Below are 19,319 nucleotides of genomic sequence, written 5' to 3'. Positions count from 1 at the left end.
GTGTCTTCATCTCATCGACCCAACGAACGATTGTTCGATGTCAGGTCCTGCCCTGAGTTCAGGTTTGTTACTGGTCTGGTCTTCGGATAATTTTCGTGTTTCCCGGTGCGCGTTCCAGAAGCCCCCTGTCTCCCCCGCTCGAGCCGCAAACGATGATGTCCAGCCTCGTCAGATTGGAGAGAAAACCTTGGAAGCCAACCCGGGCGGGCAAACATCCATCCCGGACCTCCTATCCATAACACGCTTGTGACCGGACTTGGGCTGTGCAACAGCTTGAATTAACACACACCTCTCTGACGACGCGTCCGTCTGCGTCGTCATGGATGCTGCCCAAACCCGGTTGGATCCAATCGGCCTCGAGACGTGGCTGGGTCCGGCGATTTCGTGGCAGTCCGGATGACGCTCCAATGATCAGTCAAGCCCCGTCTCTCGCCAGTGCGCTGTCTCAATGCATCGAGAAATTCTCCGTTAGCAACAATAATATACAGTCCGGTGGTGGCCGCCATCACACCCACAGCTTGAGCCTTTTATCCTCCCTTTAAATTTCCCAATGCGGCATGACCAGGGTCGGCCATATATCTCAGAGGCCAGGGAGTCCGTCCGCTCCTGCCACTTACAAGAACTTCATCCATGGTGTTTTGAAAGGTTGAGCCTCAGGTAGTCCGTTCCCGTTCATTCCCTCTTTCCTTCCGACCTTTGAATTTCTTCCTCATGACTGCCGTTGCACCCTGAGGCACAAACACTCTCCGGTTACCTACGGTACGGTATGTACAACAGGTACTTACCCTGGCTACTTACTACCTAGCTGCTTCACGACCCTATCTCTTACGCTTTGCCTCAGCACCTACGGTAGTCTCCAGCCTTGGGAGGGTAATTAGGCCAGATATCGCACAGAACATGCTTTGACTTGGCTGGCTGGTCCTGCTCCTTTGGGTGTGATCGTCGGAGCACTCGCGGTTTTTGGATTTTCGTTTATCTCCTTGGTACCTTCACCGCACATTATGAACGCCGCGAGTGCCGATCCTAGACCGCCTTCCTCAAATCCTTTCGCGCCCAATTCCGCCAATGGTTCCGAACAGTCTGAGAGCGCAGATTCCGAGGCGACATCAGAAGGCAGCGGAGGAGAGACGAGCTCCAAGGCCGTGCAAGATGCATATACATTGGGGGACATGCTTTCAACATGTGGTGATCGGGAAGAGTACTCGGGTAATGCGGGATCCTCCCTGGGCGACGAGCCAGTCGTCCAGAGCCACTGCCAGCCAGAACCGCGCTCGGCCAAGCCCTTCCAGAAATGGATGAAGACGTTGCACAAACGCGTGTTGCGGCAACAAGAGGCGTTGGGATACGACGGCGGCCCTGTGACTGGGCCACACGGAACCTGGGGTGGCCATTCTCTGGCAATGGGTCCTTCCCGCCGCAGGCACTCGTCTTCCGAGTCATCATCCTTCGCCTTCGTCGCGGCGGCCAAGAGTGCAAGTATCTCCATGGCAAGCGCCAGCCTATGGACGCGCTCCTGGAAAACCACAAACCGGTCCTCGCATGGCCGGAGAACGGAGCGCAGTAGTAGGGCCTCAATGTCCGGGCCACGAGTTTCTGAGGACAGCTACCGTTCGGAGAGGCAGGGGCCCGTGGATCCTGGCGTTGTTGAGCGGGCTTTACAAAGACGACGTATCTTGGAGGAGCTAATCAGTACCGAGGAGAATTACATCGGAGACGTGCAGTTCTTGATGAACGTAAGCCTTCCTCTTATGGGATCGTATATGACACTGGTGTGGGTCTAACCGGGTGCAGGTCTACGTTACGATTCTTGCCTCATTGCCCAGTTCCCCCCCCGGCTTGCGGGCTTCTGTTAACAGGAATTTGACCGATATTGTGGAGCTTCACGAGGAGATACTGGGAGAACTGCACCGGGTGGTACCAGATTCAGAGTACGCGCAGCTAGATTCTGCCATCAAACGGGTCGAATCGAACTCGTCGACTCGCGGACATCGCCGCTGGAGGAGTCTGGATGTTATACCAGAGGGTAGAGACAGGGTGTCATGGCTGTCGGACCTCCCAGGAATGGCAGCAGAGCCACAAACGGCGGCCGAGGTTGCAAAGATCTTTTCGAAGAGGGTAACAGGACTCCCCCCCCGCATACTGGCCATTGGCGGCATGCTGACTATACCACCGGTTCCCAGATGAACCGTTTCTTCATCTATGAGGAGTACGGAGCAAAATATGAGCTCATGATCAAAGACATAGCTGCAGCTCAGCGCACATTTCCTGGGTGGGCGTCCTGCCAAAAAGGACTCGAAATTCTGGCTTCGTCCTTGAATTCGGCCAACAATCGTGATGACCATCAATCGAGGCGGCGGGCCCTAACCATTGACGATCTTCTCGTTAAGGTAACCTCCCCCCCCCCCGGGGGGCGGGCCCAGATGTAAGAATAGGGCTGACACGAACAGCCAATTCAACGTGTGTGCAGATATCCACTACTCTTCTCGGAGCTTCTAAAGCATACCCCTGTCATTGACTGCCCCTATTCGCACATGGTTATTGACAACACACTCGTCCGACTCCGCGAAGCAACGGCCGAAATCAACCGGGCCACTAATGACTCTCGCACAAAGTCGGCTTTGGAGAAGACCTGGATCCTCCGGGATCGACTTAGGTTTCCGGATCAGGTATGAGTTCTCGGCAGGTACTCTGCTCGGACAGCGATTGACAGGCGGTAGCAGCTAGATGCAGCCACCAAGAACCGCATCCGATTATTTGGTCATATTCGCCTTTGCGGCGCACTTCATGTCTGCTGGCAGACCAAGGACGGCGTGAGCGGGCAGTACATGGTAGCCCTCCTGTTTCGTGACTGGCTGTGCCTCGCGACGGCTGGTAGAAGTGATCAGATTTATACGATTCAAGTTTGCATCGCCTTGGGCAATATAAAGGTGGAAGAGGTCGATAATGGCCGAGGTAGGACCATATGTTCACCACCCCCGTCCGAAGGATGCTGACAGCAGGCAGGTCTCCAATGCCACACGGCGCGACATTCTTGGAAGATTGTATTTCTATGCGATAATCAGCTGTACGAGCTGATCTTGACGGCGTGCTCTCCGAAAGAGGAGCTGGAATGGCGGGCACGACTAAGGAGTAGCGAGCCGAACGACAACCCTGACGGCCAGGATCAGACGCAATCGGACATGTTTGGCTTCCTCGCGTTGAATATCAAGGCCATGGGAACGGTGTTTAGGAAGCCAGGTACGTCTTTCGACGATGCTGAAGACTCGGGGCGGGACAAGCTCGTTGACAACCGGGCAGGAACCATTGCCAGAAAGGTATCGATCCACCGGGCGACAACCATCGGACCCAAATCGCCGCTCTATCAAGTCATCCTCAAAAACACCAGCACCGCCAAGGAAGGCCCCACGGTCTCCAGCAACTCCTCCATCAACAGATCACAGTCGCTGCTGACTACAAACAGCCGCATCCCGGTGCTAGCCCCAGCCCGGGCTGAGCGGGCGCGGCTCGAAGCCATGCTAGCGGACGTTTGGACTCGGGACGTGTTACCCTTCCCCGGGATAACCGCCCGAGCCAGAAGCGAACATCTCGTTCGGGCATCGGCGTCGTCAATGATGCGCAAGCTGAGCGCCGTGAACATCACGGGGGGCTTCACCAGGCGCTCGGCGAGCTCGGTCAGTCTGCAGCAGCACAAGGATAAAGGCGGGGCTACAGGTGCTGCCGCTCCCTCGTTCGCTACGAGACTAGAAAGACGGACGAGTGAGGGCGGGCTTCCGAGAGTGGTCCCGATGACGGAAGAGGGAGGGACGAGCTCGGCGCCAGTGCGTTCCGCATCTGCCGATCCGGAATACGGCCACGATGGAGACGACACCGCCGAGCTAGACAGGCGAGCCTCTTCCGAAGCAGATGCAGAGGCAGACTCGAACGGGCTCGAGATGGCAGCGCGGCCCGGACAACGCCGCGCATCTGCTCCGGATGAAGTCGGAAGGGGGATAAAAGAAGAGCAGTCTCGATCGCGCGAGTCAGTTGCGGCTGCCATGCGCACGATGAAGGAAGTGGCGTCACAGGCAGCGGCGTCATCATCTCGGCGGCCAAGCTTCCAGCACTCCAATATGAGCGAGAAGTCGGCGTCGCTGAAAAAGGCCGAGGTTGAAATGGCGATGAAAATGGAGATGCAGACGGGGAAAGATGGGGAAGCTCTGGGGCATGGGAAGGGGGAAATTCAGGGCAAGGGAGAGAAGGAAGAGAGTGAGGTGAGGATGGAGACGGGGAGAGTTCTCTTCCGATCCAGATCGTTGAGGCTCTCCAAGAAGAAGAAAAAGCGGGTTACTAAGGAGGCAGGTGTGGGACGGAAAGGAGCGGTTGCTGAGGGCATTCGGAGTTGGTTCCGGTAGATGGTGGGCTTGGGCGTTCGGGCACAGCACAGCTGGGATGGTTAAATGGCAACGAGACCCGTTGAGCTGGGAAGACGGGGTATAAAAAAAAGCGATCGGCGTCCCATCCTCTTGACCTTGGGGCGTCGTCGTGCACACGAAAGGCTGGGTGTGATGAGCTCGGATTATGGGTTACTGGTTACTGAGGGAGTACTGTATCATTAGACGGCCTGACTCGGTAGAGGCACACTCGCGGGATTCAATCAAATGGAAGTTGGGCCTGCGACGGTGCGGCTCTGCAATCTGCATGCATGTACATGCCTACATATCTCTTACGTACAGCACACTCAGGTTTCTGCCCATTGTTGCACTAGTCTGGACTACGCTGCACTCACTGTCCAGTAGTCACGAGGACTCGGGCAATCCCCCTCTTCCAGCCCGGTCTCTCATTCGGATGACGTCAAGAGAACAAGCAAACTAGCAGGGGCTGGGTGTTTAAGGGGTTGGTGTGGGTTTGACCAGAGGCTGTATGAATGGGGCGGCGAAGGTGCAGTGTGTTTCGCTGAGGTTCGAGAAGTAAGTTGATGGCCATTCATACAGTGCTACTGCCCTGAAGGGAAAATATGGTCGAGGCGCTGCCTCATCGTCGTCACCTTTGACCTATGACGTCAACAACTCGAGCCGACGGGTGATGGAGAAAGGCAAGAACGCACGACTCGCATAGTAGCAAACCAGCTTCGTTTATACGAAGCACTATCCCCCTCGTCCCTTTGTCGAGGCTCTCCCGGAAAAGATAAATTAAGCTAGTTCTCCCAGTATCGTCAAACCACCAAACTCTCTCAATGCGACACTCTTGAAAACAACACCTATACCAAGCAACACCCGCTTACACACGACCAAACGACTCGGTACCCGACGAGTACGCGATTGCCCGGCGAGTCAACACACACACACGAATAGGCATCAGATTCACTGTATCGGATTCCCCTTTAACAACACCAACTAAAACGCCCAAGATGACACGCGGAGACGTCAACCACGTTAAGGTCCACTACCGGGGCGACAGCACCGACGAGGACTTCCTCGTCTTCCTGGACAGCGTCGAGGACTATAAGAGGTGGCAGACGGACAGGAGCGTGCCGCTGGCCCAGGTGGTGTCTTCGTTCAAGGTGTTTACCACGCATCGGTAAGGTTCACCCCTTCCCTTCCCTCTTCCCCCCCCCCCCCCGGCTCCCGCGTCCCGGGACGCCCGGCAGTGATTGGCCGTAAGTTTCCTTGTCTGTCTGTTGTTGGCACATATGTATGTGTTACGACGGGAGTTGGTGTCCGCCGTTACAGGGACGGCGCATAGTGCATACATCAAGCAACGAGGGAAGGGGGTATGACGTAGGGAGAAAGTGAGAAAAAAAAAAAAAAAAGAGAGCTGGTGCTGACCGAGGGCTGTCTTGACACACAGGCACGGGGCTCAAGGTCTGCTTGGGGGTGCGTCCAAGGCGATGCTCGAGAACGAGTTCGGCACCTCCAAAGAGGACGAGGCGGTGCTCAAGATCCTGGAGAAGGGCAGCCTGCAGGAGTTTGAGGTATGTCGACCTGGCCTATTCTCTCTCCCCGCTTTCCCCTTGTTGGACACGTTTCGTCACTCCCTCTCGCCGTGACACTGCGCCTGTCACGCCGTCTCTATGTGCACTGCGACCGAGAAGAACGGGCGGTCGTGTCACCGGCGGGTCATGGTGAAACTTTTTCGAGGGCGGCCTGGGCGGCTCGCGAAAGGGCCCAGCGCCTGTCGATTCCCGCCCCCGGTATTCGGTTACCTCAGCCGGCCGCTCTGGGGGGCCAGCCTACGGAGCTTGGTTGAACGCCGCAGATCGGATCAGATCGCGCAGTCCTCAAGCGTATGGCGCCGGGATGAGTGCGTGGTTGCGGCGCTTACCTCGGCTTTGGCTTGCTCGCTGATGGCGGCCTCATATTTTCCCACCCGACCAACAAGCACCACGCGACGACGGGGCCGTTATGCTGACGTTCACGAAACTGCAGATGGCCGAGCGCCAAGGCCGCAGAAACGACTCGAACGGCGAGTTCGTCGGCATGATGGGAAAGCGTTAAACCTACCCCAGGCCATGTCGTCTAGCCCCTTTCTTGGAGATCGGATGTCAGAAGAAGCCCAGAGCGAGGAATGGCTGCCTTGACGAGGGCACCATCTCGATGGCGACAGGTTGGATATCCAGGTCAGGTAGTCGGTGCAAACGTGGAAACGGGAATGATACCGGGGATGGATCTGACAGGCCTGCGAGTTTCTACATGCGCTCGAGCCTGGTCGTTCACAAGCGCGCAGGAGAGCCTTGCGTGAGGGCAGCATAGTCGTCGAATCTCGTTCTTGTTTTTGTTTTTTGGCTCTTGGGTTACTCCCATAGTGTAGTCGCAATGACACGAGGAAAATGTCATGTGGAGGTATGTACGTCCATTGCATTCCGAGTGGCTCCCACGTGCGCGGCGATGAGAAATACTGTCCGGCAATCTGTAAGCTACGCCAGCATTGTGTCGTGACTGTCGGGACACCGGAAGCAGACGATGGCGCCTTTTGGCGAAGTCTCTTCGCTTCCGTCGGACATTGTATTGCACCTTGATCTCTTCAGTTGCCGCGGCATATTCTGTCCGTGGGGTCGCACAGAAGGTACACCCCGGCCTCGCCAACCTACCTTGACCACCGCGGAAGTCAAAGCCGTGTAACTTGAGTTGGTGGAGGGTTACGGAATCCCTTACACGTGTTGTACTCGTGAAGTGGTGTTACCTAGGTAAGGCAGTTAAGCGCCACGTGACTCGGTTCCCTCCCTACCTGAGACAACCAAGGGAAGCGAAGCTGAGACAAAAAAAAAAAAAAAAAAGAACGTGCGGATGGTCGGGTTCCCAGTGCCTGGCGGGGAGTTCCTTGCTCGAACCAACCCTGGAATGACTTGGAGCGTTTCACAAGGGCAAAGAGGGGAAAGAAAAAAAAGAAAAGAAATAAAATATCAGTCGACTGACTTTTTTTTTCTCCCCCCTCTGACTCGTTGGCGGAGGCGCCGGCCTGCGTATCATCTGCCGCGAGGCGAGGAGTCGTTGTCGTCGTCGTCGTTTCTCCTAAGTTCTGACGCTTGAGGCGCCAAACTTGTTTTGTTTCGTGTGCTCGGTACAACCATGCGAAGCTGAGGGTCGCGGCGGTAAATTGGGCAGAATAACGGCGATTGCATTAAGGTGCCTGGGATACCTGAATGCTGGGGTAGGTCAATCAGATCTCGGTGGTCCTGTACCTGCCTCAGGCACCGAGGTATGTGCGCAGGTTCGGTGTTGGCCTGATGAGGCCCTAATGCACTCTGAATGCACTCTCCATACACTAAGTTACGATGTGGTACTCTGTAGAAGAGTTCGATGACTGCGATGAGTAGTTAACCGAGTCTCTCCACTCAGAAAACATGGAGCCCTTGGTTTACCGGGGTAGCGCTGGCCCGGATCTTCTCCTTTACGAGTTTCAGGGGCGTTTTGGTTTCGGCAGGGTTGCGACGCAAACCAGAACTTATTATTCTCCCCTGACTACCTTTCAACTGGGTTCCCCTTACAACGTAGCGCAAGTCAAGCAACAAGGCGAGCCGGGGTTGGTGGAGTCTAGTGTAGAGCAACAAGTGCAGAGTCCGATTGACAATACCTTTTTGGTTTGGTATCTTCTGTCCTATCTCCTGGACTCTCGCCCTTCCGGCCTTGTCCAAGAGTTGCCCCTCCATCCCCAGGGAACAGTTTCCACCCTGGGTATTCTAACTTCCCGCACCACTCGTAACCCTGCAAAGAAAAAAAAGGTTGAAGAAAAGAACCAACGAAACGCCATGCTCGCCATGCTGTCGCCGCCTTCCCCCCTCTTTCCTTTACCCCAGAAAGAAACCATGCTCATGCGCATATGAACCACAAGATGATGGTATAAGTAGGAACAAATAGAAATGAGGAACAGAGAGCTGCCGGATCGCCATATCAAGGTAAAAAGAAAAACGTGTTCGTTTCGGTTGTTGATGACATATGTACGGATCTCTATTTCCCCACCCACTCTGGGCCACATTTCTCAATTTGCGACGCCTGGATAACCTCTCAACCCCATCGTTCCCGGTCGGGTGGATGAGATGCGATGTGACTGGTGCGTGATGTTTGCAGGGTCGAGAAAGACTTGGGCTGATTAGGTCGAGGGACATGGCGAGGTTGTGAAGGGGGGCTGGAGAAATGTCGTCGGCACCGAGTATTTACACCGCGTGTACATATATATATATATATATAGGTATATATGTACATATATATGAAGAGGTATCGGTGTGTGCCGCGCTCTAGACACGCGGGCCCCGCGGGGTCCTTTGAGGAAGAGTCCACGGCTTCGCGCATATCATCTGTTTTCGAGGTCAGCCAGTTTGCTCTAGCAGCACCTGTCACGATGCCCGAAATGAGACATACCTCTCCTTCACTGTACGCCCAGAAGTAGACTCCCAGCCCAATCACGTAGTAGATGGCCGCGTTCGTGCCTTGGTATATCATCGCCGCGGCGAGGGCGGTCAATGGGAGGAAAGCAAGGCGGGCTTCGAGGCTGCGGTGGATACTTGAGCCGGCGATGAAGCTGAGCGGCCACTCCCATGCGAGGAGGATGATGCCGAAGATGAGATTGATTGTTTGAAGGACCGGTATCGGTCTCACCGCCGGATCAAGCGTCTTCGTGAGGAAATCCCAAAAGATTTTGGGCCAGAAGTACGATTCCACCGCGGCAGCAATCTGATCTGCAGGCTTCTGTCAGCATCACATTTCTTGTGAACCCTCGCGAACCCTTGCGAACGATCTGAGATTGTCCTTGAAGTGCACCTACACATTGCTGCCGAGAGGACGATGAGCCTCGCCCAGTGGTTCTTGATCAGCCTGCCCATGATTCTTCTGGCTAGCAAGCAATTGTCGAACCAAGCGTTCCCGTAACACTTCTTCTCTCCAATCCAGCCGTGCCTTTGGCTCGTCCCTCGTCTCCCTGCGGCGTCCGGACACACACGCGTGTTTCTTGTCGGTCCTCGATTACCACACTGATAGATACCCCGTCCCGAAACGAACCTCGGTCCCGAAAGAAAGAGGAGGACAAAATAGAATAAACAGACTAATACAGTGCAAAAGTCGAAAGAAAGGCGAGGTTCCGGACCTGCGGATGGACTGGTGACCCGAGGGACCAGGATCCAAAGAGAAGAGATAAAAAGAGATCGATGTGAAAGAGGGCTATCGACCAGCGCGCGGCGAAGAAAGGGAACAGAGGCAGAGAAGGCGGAGGAAACCCGGAGACAACCACGGTCGGCGGGGCAGCGCAGACTTGATATTGGACGCCCTCTCTCGATCGGCCCGGGTGTGTCGGACGGGAGTGAGTGGCACTCGCCCTGAAGGGCTTGCACCGGAGCCCCGGAACTCGTGTATCAGATGAGCCGCCGGGGGCTTGCCTGCGTCTCGGGTCTCTGGCCTGATGCTGGGGTGTGTTCGTGCGAGATCCAGGTTCGGGCTATCTTGTCTATTACCACGGCAGGCATCCGGACGAGCGTTGATCGTGTTCCAAGTCCAAGTGGGCAGTTCCGTCAGATTGAGGGCTAAGCGGTCATGGGTATGCCAGTAAAGGGCCGGATCCTGAATCAGCCGAGGGCTCTTTGGACGGTGTCAAGGGCTGTATGGGGTGAGGCTGGGCAGCACTCGCATTGAGTCGCGATGGAGATCAGACGTTGCCTAGGGGGAGGTAATGTTTGAGCGAAGCGGGGGACGCAGACATCCGGGACCCTGTGAAGTTTAAGAAGTGACCGGGGGGTGGTTTTGGGGGGGGGGGGATAGGGAAAAGGTTGCGCCTAGAACGTTTCGAGATATCCACGGCCCCTGTTCGTCGACAAAAGACTTCTGGGAAGAACGTAATGGGAAGACAGAGGGGGGGGAGGGGGCGCGAAGAGTACAAAAGAGGTGAGCGAAATCGGGAACGGAAACAATGCTGCATCATGAGCAAAAAGCCAGCCCACAGCCCGGGACCACCTCATCAGCGTCTCCCCGCATTGCGCAGGACAGCGGGAAGAACGGCGAGGTTGCTGAGAGAACCTGCCAGGGGTGGTTCAGATGTGACAGGGGCAGGGGTAGCATCCCTACCTCGAAAAGCTCGGCCGCTGCCGGGGGCGGTACCTGGGACGGGGTGTGCTTCGCTTGTTGTGGACTAGGTAACTAATGGATCAGAGCATGGGTGTGGGCCGTGCTCGCCCGATAGGCCATAGAGCTTCGCGTCCTTCTCTTCTCGAATTTCCACTGATCTGGGCTAATTTTTCCCCCCAACATTCTCGCTTCGCAGGAGAGATGTCCGGCTGGCGAACGCACTCTCATTTGGCACGGATTTTGGCGAGTTCGAACTCTGGTGTACACTAGTACAAGATCCACTGCCCGTCTGGGAAGTGTGATTCGTGCGTGCCGAGCCTTGCAACCGCCCTGTGCCAGCCAATGAGGTGTGCGAGCCTGCAATGTAAGTCACGACCAGGCGTCACACTGAGCTTGGCGAGTCATCTTACCGTTGCCCGGCCCGCGTAACCCCCCCCCCCCCCAAAAGGCGCCTCGGAATTTTTGAGGGCTGGGAATGCGACTTCCTCCACCAGATGCACCATATGAGCAGCCGAGCACACTGCATCCCAGAGTAGGTAGTTTCCGGCTTCTTTTACGGAGATTCTAAGAATGTGTTACTCCCGTAGTATTTCACATTGCTGCATCATTATTCTTAGAAGTTTGGGTCTCAATGTCTTGGGTCTCAATGTCATTGTACTGCCGTAAGGCTCCCAGCATACAAGTCACGATGATCTGTAATGTCCCTGTAAACTCTGAGACCCGGCCCCGCTTAGCTGGCGGCTTGGTCGCTCGGCTGAGGCACGCTCGAGACGGGATCAAAGACGACTCGAATTCTGTAGCAACGGAGTACGGGGTAGTGTAGATGGTTATCCACGATCTTGGCGGCCAACCAGCAGAATGCTCCGGGCTTGATCATGACGGAATCAATTCGACATTCGGTGGGGGTTCTGTTCAATCGGATGATTATGATCTGGTATCATTACTGTTGCGTGAAGAGTCGACTCCAGGAGCAACACAAAATCTCCCTCGGTGTGGGCCAACGGCCCTAGAGTAATGACTTCGAGGTGCCCAGATACATACATTTATTCTTGCCCTGAATGGTACTGCTGAGGCATCGCCGTGTAGGACCCTTCTTAGTACCCCTTCTGCGAAGCATACGCTACTCCGTAATTGCCATGCAAAAGGAAGTCCGGTTATCTGGTAAGAACCCAGTAATTACTGTATAGACTCCAACCGGTCCGTCCCAGCCTTCGGTTTCTTGCAGCTGCACATCGAACCGCATGGTCCCCGATCTGGTATGTACATATAATTCATGGATGGACGCAGACAGCTCCTGCCAGCCATTGGCCGGCTCGCATGCAGAGGTACCGTTTCGATCCAATGAGAGCCTCCCAAGCCCTTTGAAAGCCCCTCGCTGAGCATCACCATGCATCAATCGGACCGGGCCTATTTTTAGCGTTACACCCCCCGGCGGCTCAGTCGACGGGGCCCCCATTCTCTTCTTTTAAGGGCCGCCCCGGTGCCTCCAATATCCAGGCCAAGGCCCCGCGCTGCACAGCCGAGAGGGGAACAAAACGAGCTATCTTCTGCTTTTGATGATGCCAATGCCACCATCGTTGCCTCGCTTCTCGGCAAGCACAGAACCCCAACAAGTGGCGAGCGAGATATGTGCATACCTTCTTGGTTTCGGCTTCGTCTATAAGAGCAGTCAAAGCGGGGTTTTCAGCCCTCACCGCATCTCTCTCGACAGAAAGCTTGGGAACAACCCGTGAGGGGAATGAGAAGGTGCGGACACGCCTGATCACACCTGGAGCATGAAAGGTTTAACACCTTGATGGCCAAGAGCTTGGGTGAGATAAACGAAGGGAAGTAGTTTCTGGTGCTCTGGGCGGGGTTTGTGACAAATAGCCCAGCTGTTGGACCGATTTAGCACAGATTATCTGTCGATGGTTTGCATATGCAGCTGCATCACGCCCACGTCACGTCCCTTTGGAGCTTACAGCCTCACCGTTGTAGAAATCCTATTTTTGGCATTTTATGGCTTGCGGAGAGACACATCAAGCCTGCCATCCACTTAAGCAAGTCAATGCTTTCGAGATCTTCGCTTCCATGTGGGCCACCGTTCAGCCGCCACATGCCTCTCCAGGCTCATCGTACAGGGTGGAAGTTAGGAGAGCAGTTCTGCACATAGCCACTCGCTCGATTTTAATGCCAGCCTATCCTCAACCTACCTTTCCGTGATGCAGCCCAGCCTTCCTGCGTTATGCAAGCCCGCGTGCACCCTTAACACCGACTCCATCAAGGCCAGAGTACTAATAAAGCCTATACCCATCCCTTGCGTCTTCACCAGCAGTAAGGAAGTAAGGTGCACAATGTATGTGAAGCAGATATAGCGTTGGGTGTAGCAAACAACGGTGCTTTCAGCCGCTGCCCACTACCGATTCCCTCACCTTGCTCACCTCATCACCGACACTGCCACCGTCACCGCCGCCCACCCAACCCGTAGCAAACTCGAACTGCCAAAACGCGACCACCGCCTCCCCATCCTCCTTCATCTCCTCGTCGCCCACGATCGCATCCTTGACCGCGCCCCGCCCTTCCTCCGTCGCCATCTCGCGCAGCAGCTCCCGCAGGCTAGGCCACCTCGCGCTGAGCGTCTCCGCGGCCCGCCCAGGGAGACCTGCGGCGGCAGGTACGACGACACCGGCGCCGGCGCCGGCGGGACCTCGTGCGCCGGCCGTCGCCGCCACGCTCCTGCCCGACGCGAGGCCGGACTGGAAGGCGCGGAGGGTGGTCGGCAGCAGGGCGGCGGGGTCCGAGTCCGGGGGAGAGGTGAGTGGGATTATGGGCAGGGGCAAGTCGTGCTCGAGCAGTCTGTCCAGTCCCAGAGGGGTTAGGAAACAGATAAATTGCCGGGGTGGTGAGTGAGCGCGAGAACGGTAGGAAATATGTTTTCGGTGTTTTTTTTTTCTTTTTCTTTTTTTTTTTTTTTTTGGGGGGGGGGGGAGTGTGGTTACTTGATTTGAAGGTCACTGAAGGACTGCATCGCAGACCGAACTGCCGCTCCCTTGGCGTATTGCTGATGAAGGAGGAATACGATGGCCGCATTCTGGTGATCGGAATAGCCAGGCAGTAGTCGGATCCGGGCGAGGGTTTGCTGGTCGGCAACGTCCTCTGGCGAGAGGAGAAGGAGCTTGTACGCTTCGTGGGTTCCCGAGTGCGGGATGTGCATGCTCAAAGCGATGTCATGGGTCCCCAGAATGGTTTCTGCAAAGCTATCAGTCCTTCGAAACTCCGTGCATATATATCATCGAACTCAACCGTTTCACCACACCTTTCCATCGTCTTCCGTCGGATTGTAGAAGCTGGGTTGCGACCGATGCCCATGGGCCCCGCTGTCTGAGGCCAGAGCAGACCAAGTTCTTTGCAGACTCTTCGTTTTGGTAGTTCATAGTGCCAGTCGGCCGGATTCGCAGGTTGGGTTGGAAAATATGAGGAGTGGTATTCAGTATTTGCTAGGGTATCTAAATCAGGTACGGTAGGTACTCTTTATCGCATTTAGTTTCCAGTTCCAGATTGATATTGAGAGGGGCCGTTCAAACTCGCGAGAACCCTCGCACCTTCCTCGCCTCGACAAAGCACCAGGTTGGCGCCGTCTTGAACGGAATCCCACAAGGGAGCCCTCTAAACCATGATATTACAGTCGAATCACGCAACGGAAGATTTCCAGAGGAAAATCCCCGTCTCACGCAGCCGCGCTTGGCGTCTCCAACAGCGGTTTCTTCGTCTTTGGGTCCTTGAATGCCTTCAACGCCTCCTCGATCAACTGGACCCGTTCTTGCTGCGCCTTCTCCCTGGCCTCGAGCTCCTCCTCTTTTATCCTCAGCTCCTCCATCCGCCGTTGGAGCTCCTCGATCATCTCCTTGTTCCTATCCGGCTTTTGCGAAGACCTCCAATACTCGTAGGTTACCAACGCGCCGGCGACCGCAAGGATGAAGGTGTCTCCGATCACGTCGGCAAAGAGGTCGACCGCTTTGGCCTCGGGCAGCGGCCTGAACTTGCGCCTCCACACGCTCCCGGACGGCTCCTTCAACGTCGCCCGTGCGGTTGTCCCATACTTTGCAAGCTGCTCCTCTTCCTTCTTGACCTGCTCCTCAGTCTTAACCGTGGGCGCCTCGGCCTTCTCCTTCGCCCGTTGTTCTGCATCTTTATTCCGCAACACGGCGACCGACAAGCGCATGTTGAGTTGGTGTATTAGCTGGCCATACCGTGCAGCGAAGGCCCGGAAGCGCGGGTGCTCGTGTGCCTGGTGCTTAATGTGGTTCTGCGAGACACCCTAGTCAGCGGGGAGCTTGGCTGTGCATGTTGAGGAAGTCGACAAACCGCGCCGTATTTGGAAACGTGTCGCACGAATAGCGACGCGAGCTTGAACAGCGGTAGTGCCACCATGACGACCTGAGTTGTCTAGCGTCTCGGTCTGCCGGCGTTCTGCGCCGAGTCAACCCGGGTCAAACAGAGCTCGTTGAGGGATTGGTGGTAGCTCCGCAGTGTACGGATGTACTATGCTCCGCTGCTAGAGGAGTACCGAAGCTGGGGGGTGTGCAGACACCAAAAATTGCTTCCAGCGTGCAAATTGGGCGTTTTCTTCGACTTCTACCGGCCGTATCTACTCTTCAGGCAGTGGACTTTGTAGATCTTCAACGGTGATGTTGGAGCTGGAGTCATTTCGGCTTTGGCGGCTTTGGCGGCTTTGGCGGGGCGGCGAAGAGGTGCAACGCTGGTCCCGGTCCCTGGCGGCTTGCGGCTGTGCGGGTCCGGGAAGCTAATCCCATTCCCCTGTCCTCGTTGCTCTAGTAACCCCGATGAGAAATAAGTGAACACGCTTTGGAGTCGATTCCCCACTGCATCTTTTGGACCGACACACACGATCTCCGTCACCAGCATCGCCGGCTTGGATTCATCGACAACCCTTCGTTCTCGCTCGCCGGTCGCAGTCAGCGTCTGACAATTGCGACTCCCGTTTGTGTTACATCTCGGTGATCATCGGGAGTTGCATTGTATAAACAAGCTATCGAGACGTAAGTTAGTCTCCTATTGCTGCCTCCACTTGAGTGTGCGCCTGCATTTTTTTTTGCCTTGCCAAAAAAAAAAAAAGTATAAAAAATAAAAAGGAGGAAAAACTTGGGAGTGTTTGAGAGAATGCTGGCTGCTGGCCGGTCGCCGGATCGATACCTCCACAATCAGGCGTTCGGAAATGCGACTGATGCTAAGATGTAAACAGAGCTTGGGCAGACCAGTGCTTCTGTTCGGCGACGAGATCGGTAGCTGAACGTCCGTCTCAACTCTCGAAATTCACCAACCCAAGGCGACGAAGGGCATGAAGGGTGTTGACATGGAGGCGTTGTCCCCTAGGGATGCTAATGCCCAACGGCCCCCCCGAGCGCACGAGCTGAAGACCAAGGCTGCCGCGCAGCTGAAGACAAGCAAGGACAAGGAGCACCCGCCACCGCCTCCCAACAACGTCGTCGAGCCACCAAGCTCCGACTGCAAGGATGGGGTCGTTTACCAGGTCGGCAAGCTGCTCGGGAAGGGCGGCTTCGCCATCTGCTACGAAGGCAAAGCTGCAGGTGCATCGAAGCGCGTCGCCCTGAAGATCGTCAAGAGCAAGATGCCAACCAAGATGGAACAGAAGGTGGGCTTGCGGCTGCTCTCTCACTCACGCCCTTTCGTATGTTGAGCTAACAGCCGACGTCAGTTCCAAACCGAACTGCAAATCCACTCCAAGATGCGTCACCAAAACATTGTCCAGTTCCATCGCGCCTTTACGTTTGAGAACTGCACCTACCTCGTCTTGGAATTGTGCCCCAACGGCTCGCTGATGGACATGGTCAAGCGTCGCAAGGGCTTGACTGAGGCTGAAGTGCGCTTCTACACGGTGCAGATTGCCGGCGCCATCAAGTACATGCACGCCAAGGGCATCATCCACCGGGATCTGAAGATGGGCAACATCTTTCTCGACAAGTACATGAACGCCAAGATCGGAGACTTTGGTCTCGCAGCCCTGCTCCTTACGGGCAAGGACATGCAGGTCATGCGGCGAACGACGCTGTGCGGGACTCCCAATTACATTGCACCCGAGATCTTGGAGAAGGGGAAGAAGGGTCACGACCACATGGTTGATATCTGGAGTTTGGGAATTATTGTGTTTGCCATGCTTACATCGAAGCCCCCGTTCCAATCCTCGACGACCGACGAAATCTATCGCCGAGCCAGAGACCGCGACTACGAGTGGCCATCACCCGAGACCTCATCCAAAGTGATTAGCCAGGAAGCCAAGGACCTCGTAGCGACCATGCTCCAGGACGCCGAAAAGAGGCCCGACCCCGACACGATTGTCGCACACCCCTTCTTTACGTCCGGATACATGCCGGTCGCTTCCGAAATCAACTACAAGCTGCGAGAAGCCGCGCCGGAAAATCCGGCCTTTTACGAGCCTCTCAATTCACAGACCCAATCACTCAACCTTCGCAACGTCCAGGAGATGTGCCGAGAGTGTGGTGTTGGCCCGTGGAGCCAGTCACAGTTGGTCTTCAGGAAGATCTGGAGGGAGATGGCGGAAGAGGAGCAGAACGGCCTGACCCCCGTCATCCCTCTGGCGGAGGGCGTCGTGTACCGGCCATTTGACGAGGTCAAGAACGAGCAGAAGCTCCAAGCGCGACTCGCAGCTCAAAAGATGGAACGGCAGTCATCGCAGGTTTCCGATCAGACATACGAGACCAGGAGTCTCGGGGACAGTGAGTCGAGGGGCTCCACGGAGGGCGCGCTGTTTCAGAAACCCACAACCGGACTGCTGCTGCGGGCTCCACCACAGAGCTTTGCGGCACAGCAGAGGGCGCAACATCGGCCTACCTCTACAACCGGCATTTCGCGGTCCAAGACCGTGACGGAGCCGGCTGCCAGGACCGTGGCCTTGCGACCACGCCCGGGGAGAGAGACGGCCCCTGCGGAATCTCAGCCTTTCTCGGAGGAGGTTGCCCCGGTCTCGAGGACGACCACCCGCACCCTGCGCAGCCAGGTTACCTCGACACGAACCGGAGCCAACGGTACCTCAGAGGAGAATGCTCCGCCTCTGCGGCGGTCGGCTTCCACGAGGGAGAAGCGACAGGAAGAGAGGCCATCTCTCTTCAGCCCATCCGAGTACCAAGAAAAGGTGCCTGGTACGCAGCCAGATGTTGTTCTCGAGCGTCTCCAGAAACTGCAGGCCGAGCTCGAAAGGGCACTCAATGCTCGTACCATGGCGCTTGTGTCTTCAAGAGACAAGACCCCGGCCCCCCCACATATCGTGGTCAAATGGGTTGACTACACAAACAAGTTTGGCCTTGGGTATGTCCTAAACGACGGCAGCGTTGGCTGCATTCTCCGCAGCATCCCGGCGCCGGACGGTCCCAACCCGGGCATGCTTCCTCCCGCATGCCTCCTTGTGCACGGCGCCGAGCAGCACTGCATGCGCAAGGACGACCCGACCTACAGCGCCCGACACCAGATCGTGCCCATGAAAGAGGGCATTTACTTCTACGAGAACAACGGTGAGGAGGGCATTTCACGTGTCCGAGTGGCACCCGAGAACTTCATGCTCCCCGTCAATCCCGACGGCACGGTGGGCAAGCTCTCGGCAGGGCGCGATATCTACGATCACCGCAAGCGCGAGCGCATAGTCCTATGGAAGAAGTTTGCCAACTACATGATCGCATACGGCCGCGAGATGGACAACAACGGTTTGACCCAGTCCAGAGAGTCCGGGGAAGCCGAACCGGCCATCCGCGTCCCGACAATCACGGATCCGACCGCGGCGCCACCCGACGTCGTGACTTTCTATCAACGCTTCGGGGATGTCGGCTGCTGGATGTTCGCCGACGGCCATACGCAATTCAACTTCCCGGACCATACCAAGATCGTGCTCGACCCCGCGGGCGTGTGGTGCCATTTCTGGCACCTGCCGCAGGATGCGGCGCGGCGCCTGGAGGAGACCGGCTCGCTGGCCGAGTCGGCGCTCGACGACCGTTCCGTGCTGTCGTACCCGCTCCAGACGCTGTTGAACTTTGCGAAGCCGCCCTCGACCGGTTCTTCTTCTTCTTCTGCCGCTGCTGCTCCTGCTGCCGGGAGCGGCCGGCGCAGGCCCGTGATCCCGCCCGAGCTGCGCGACATACCGGCGGCCAACCAGTTCCGCAAGAAGATCGAGTTCGTCCGGGACGTGGTCCGCGAGTGGACCGCCAACGGCGGGCTGGGCAACAGCGACCTCAGCCGCGAGCGCCGGCTGCGCTGGACCGGCGTCCGCGAGACCCGCGGCGTCCCCATCCCCGCCAAGCACGTCTGGGTCACCATCGGCGCCCGGGGCGGAGACGAGCGGCTGGCGGCCATGGTCGACCCGCGCCAGCCGGGAATCATCGGTGAGGACGTGGACGAGAGGCGACGGGACAGGTAGCGCTAGTTTGGCAGTGGCGACAACCCGGCGGTCCATGCCCACCGCACTTGCTTTCTCTCTGATGATAGCTCAGTGTTCATACCCGCTTATGCCGGGGAATTGTGGGAGGTTGGGGGGGGGTTGGTGAGGGCAGCTAATCTGCTTCTCGAAATGTTGTTGTTGTTGTTGTTGTTGGTGGCGGTGGTGGTGGTTGTTATTGTTGCTTGCTCTACAGGGGAGTGTTCTGTTTTTGGCGCTCTGGCGTTGGCAGAGATGGAGCATGCGAGTGCGAGACATGTTATGACGAGATGATTCCCCTCCTTTCATCCTTTTTTTTTTCCTTTGTCCCTGTTTAATTTTCAGATTCCCTG

General features: G+C 56.4%; 6 protein-coding genes across 6 annotated transcripts; 3 read left to right on the top strand and 3 right to left on the bottom strand.

Moving 5' to 3' along the window:
• The first annotated feature begins 772 nt into the window (after positions 1 to 772).
• On the top strand, positions 773 to 4,474 carry P884DRAFT_315765 (uncharacterized protein). The gene is made up of 7 exons (XM_069445269.1): positions 773 to 1,733; positions 1,792 to 2,115; positions 2,181 to 2,387; positions 2,448 to 2,666; positions 2,718 to 2,952; positions 3,004 to 3,237; positions 3,298 to 4,474. The coding sequence occupies exons 1-7, from the start codon at positions 1,002 to 1,004 to the stop codon at positions 4,389 to 4,391; spliced, it is 3,045 nt and encodes a 1,014-aa protein (XP_069300548.1). The 5' UTR covers positions 773 to 1,001; the 3' UTR covers positions 4,392 to 4,474.
• A 584-nt stretch (positions 4,475 to 5,058) lies between these two features.
• P884DRAFT_255454 (ribosome maturation protein) lies at positions 5,059 to 6,805 on the top strand. Its single transcript, XM_069440990.1, has 3 exons — positions 5,059 to 5,556; positions 5,827 to 5,950; positions 6,405 to 6,805. The coding sequence occupies exons 1-3, from the start codon at positions 5,387 to 5,389 to the stop codon at positions 6,471 to 6,473; spliced, it is 363 nt and encodes a 120-aa protein (XP_069300547.1). The 5' UTR covers positions 5,059 to 5,386; the 3' UTR covers positions 6,474 to 6,805.
• A 1,699-nt stretch (positions 6,806 to 8,504) lies between these two features.
• P884DRAFT_78123 (uncharacterized protein) lies at positions 8,505 to 9,559 on the bottom strand. Its single transcript, XM_069446082.1, has 3 exons — positions 9,238 to 9,559; positions 8,835 to 9,151; positions 8,505 to 8,770 (listed from the first exon to the last, which is right to left on the bottom strand). The coding sequence occupies exons 1-3, from the start codon at positions 9,293 to 9,295 to the stop codon at positions 8,711 to 8,713; spliced, it is 435 nt and encodes a 144-aa protein (XP_069300546.1). The 5' UTR covers positions 9,296 to 9,559; the 3' UTR covers positions 8,505 to 8,710.
• A 3,348-nt stretch (positions 9,560 to 12,907) lies between these two features.
• Positions 12,908 to 13,719, bottom strand: P884DRAFT_297046 (uncharacterized protein; the record flags this gene model as incomplete). The annotated part of the gene is made up of 2 exons (XM_069444473.1): positions 12,908 to 13,361; positions 13,505 to 13,719. 2 exons carry the CDS (start codon positions 13,717 to 13,719, stop codon positions 12,908 to 12,910), a joined length of 669 nt encoding a protein of 222 aa, XP_069300545.1.
• Positions 13,720 to 14,232: 513 nt separating this feature from the next.
• Positions 14,233 to 14,936, bottom strand: P884DRAFT_297045 (optic atrophy 3-like protein; the record flags this gene model as incomplete). Its single annotated transcript, XM_069444472.1, has 2 exons — positions 14,233 to 14,811; positions 14,871 to 14,936. 2 exons carry the CDS (start codon positions 14,934 to 14,936, stop codon positions 14,233 to 14,235), a joined length of 645 nt encoding a protein of 214 aa, XP_069300544.1.
• A 943-nt stretch (positions 14,937 to 15,879) lies between these two features.
• P884DRAFT_275123 (uncharacterized protein) lies at positions 15,880 to 18,969 on the top strand (the record flags this gene model as incomplete). The annotated part of the gene is made up of 2 exons (XM_069442807.1): positions 15,880 to 16,179; positions 16,243 to 18,969. The coding sequence occupies 2 exons, from the start codon at positions 15,880 to 15,882 to the stop codon at positions 18,967 to 18,969; spliced, it is 3,027 nt and encodes a 1,008-aa protein (XP_069300543.1).
• Positions 18,970 to 19,319: the final 350 nt, after the last annotated feature.

This window comes from Thermothelomyces heterothallicus, assembly GCF_042370625.1.
Source record: "Thermothelomyces heterothallicus CBS 202.75 unplaced genomic scaffold P884_scaffold_3, whole genome shotgun sequence".
In the NCBI taxonomy this organism is placed as follows: domain Eukaryota; kingdom Fungi; phylum Ascomycota; class Sordariomycetes; order Sordariales; family Chaetomiaceae; genus Thermothelomyces; species Thermothelomyces heterothallicus.
The sequence above is the reverse complement of the archived record's forward strand: the minus strand, read 5'-3'. Positions and strand labels throughout refer to the sequence as shown.

What these genes read in the sequence shown, in the direction of transcription:
- P884DRAFT_255454 (XM_069440990.1), top strand. Translation starts at nt 5,387, where the DNA reads ATGACACGCGGAGACGTCAACCACGTTAAGGTCCACTACCGGGGCGAC. An exon ending in AAGGTGTTTACCACGCATCG is followed by an intron (nt 5,557 to 5,826) that starts GTAAGGTTCACC and finishes CTTGACACACAG; the next exon opens with GCACGGGGCTCAAGGTCTGC. An exon ending in GCAGCCTGCAGGAGTTTGAG is followed by an intron (nt 5,951 to 6,404) that starts GTATGTCGACCT and finishes ACGAAACTGCAG; the next exon opens with ATGGCCGAGCGCCAAGGCCG.
- P884DRAFT_78123 (XM_069446082.1), bottom strand. Translation starts at nt 9,295, where the DNA reads ATGGGCAGGCTGATCAAGAACCACTGGGCGAGGCTCATCGTCCTCTCG. An exon ending in CGTCCTCTCGGCAGCAATGT is followed by an intron (nt 9,152 to 9,237) that starts GTAGGTGCACTT and finishes AGAAGCCTGCAG; the next exon opens with ATCAGATTGCTGCCGCGGTG. An exon ending in GGGCGTACAGTGAAGGAGAG is followed by an intron (nt 8,771 to 8,834) that starts GTATGTCTCATT and finishes CCTCGAAAACAG; the next exon opens with ATGATATGCGCGAAGCCGTG.
- P884DRAFT_315765 (XM_069445269.1), top strand. Translation starts at nt 1,002, where the DNA reads ATGAACGCCGCGAGTGCCGATCCTAGACCGCCTTCCTCAAATCCTTTC. An exon ending in CAAAGATCTTTTCGAAGAGG is followed by an intron (nt 2,116 to 2,180) that starts GTAACAGGACTC and finishes ACCGGTTCCCAG; the next exon opens with ATGAACCGTTTCTTCATCTA. An exon ending in GACTTAGGTTTCCGGATCAG is followed by an intron (nt 2,667 to 2,717) that starts GTATGAGTTCTC and finishes GACAGGCGGTAG; the next exon opens with CAGCTAGATGCAGCCACCAA.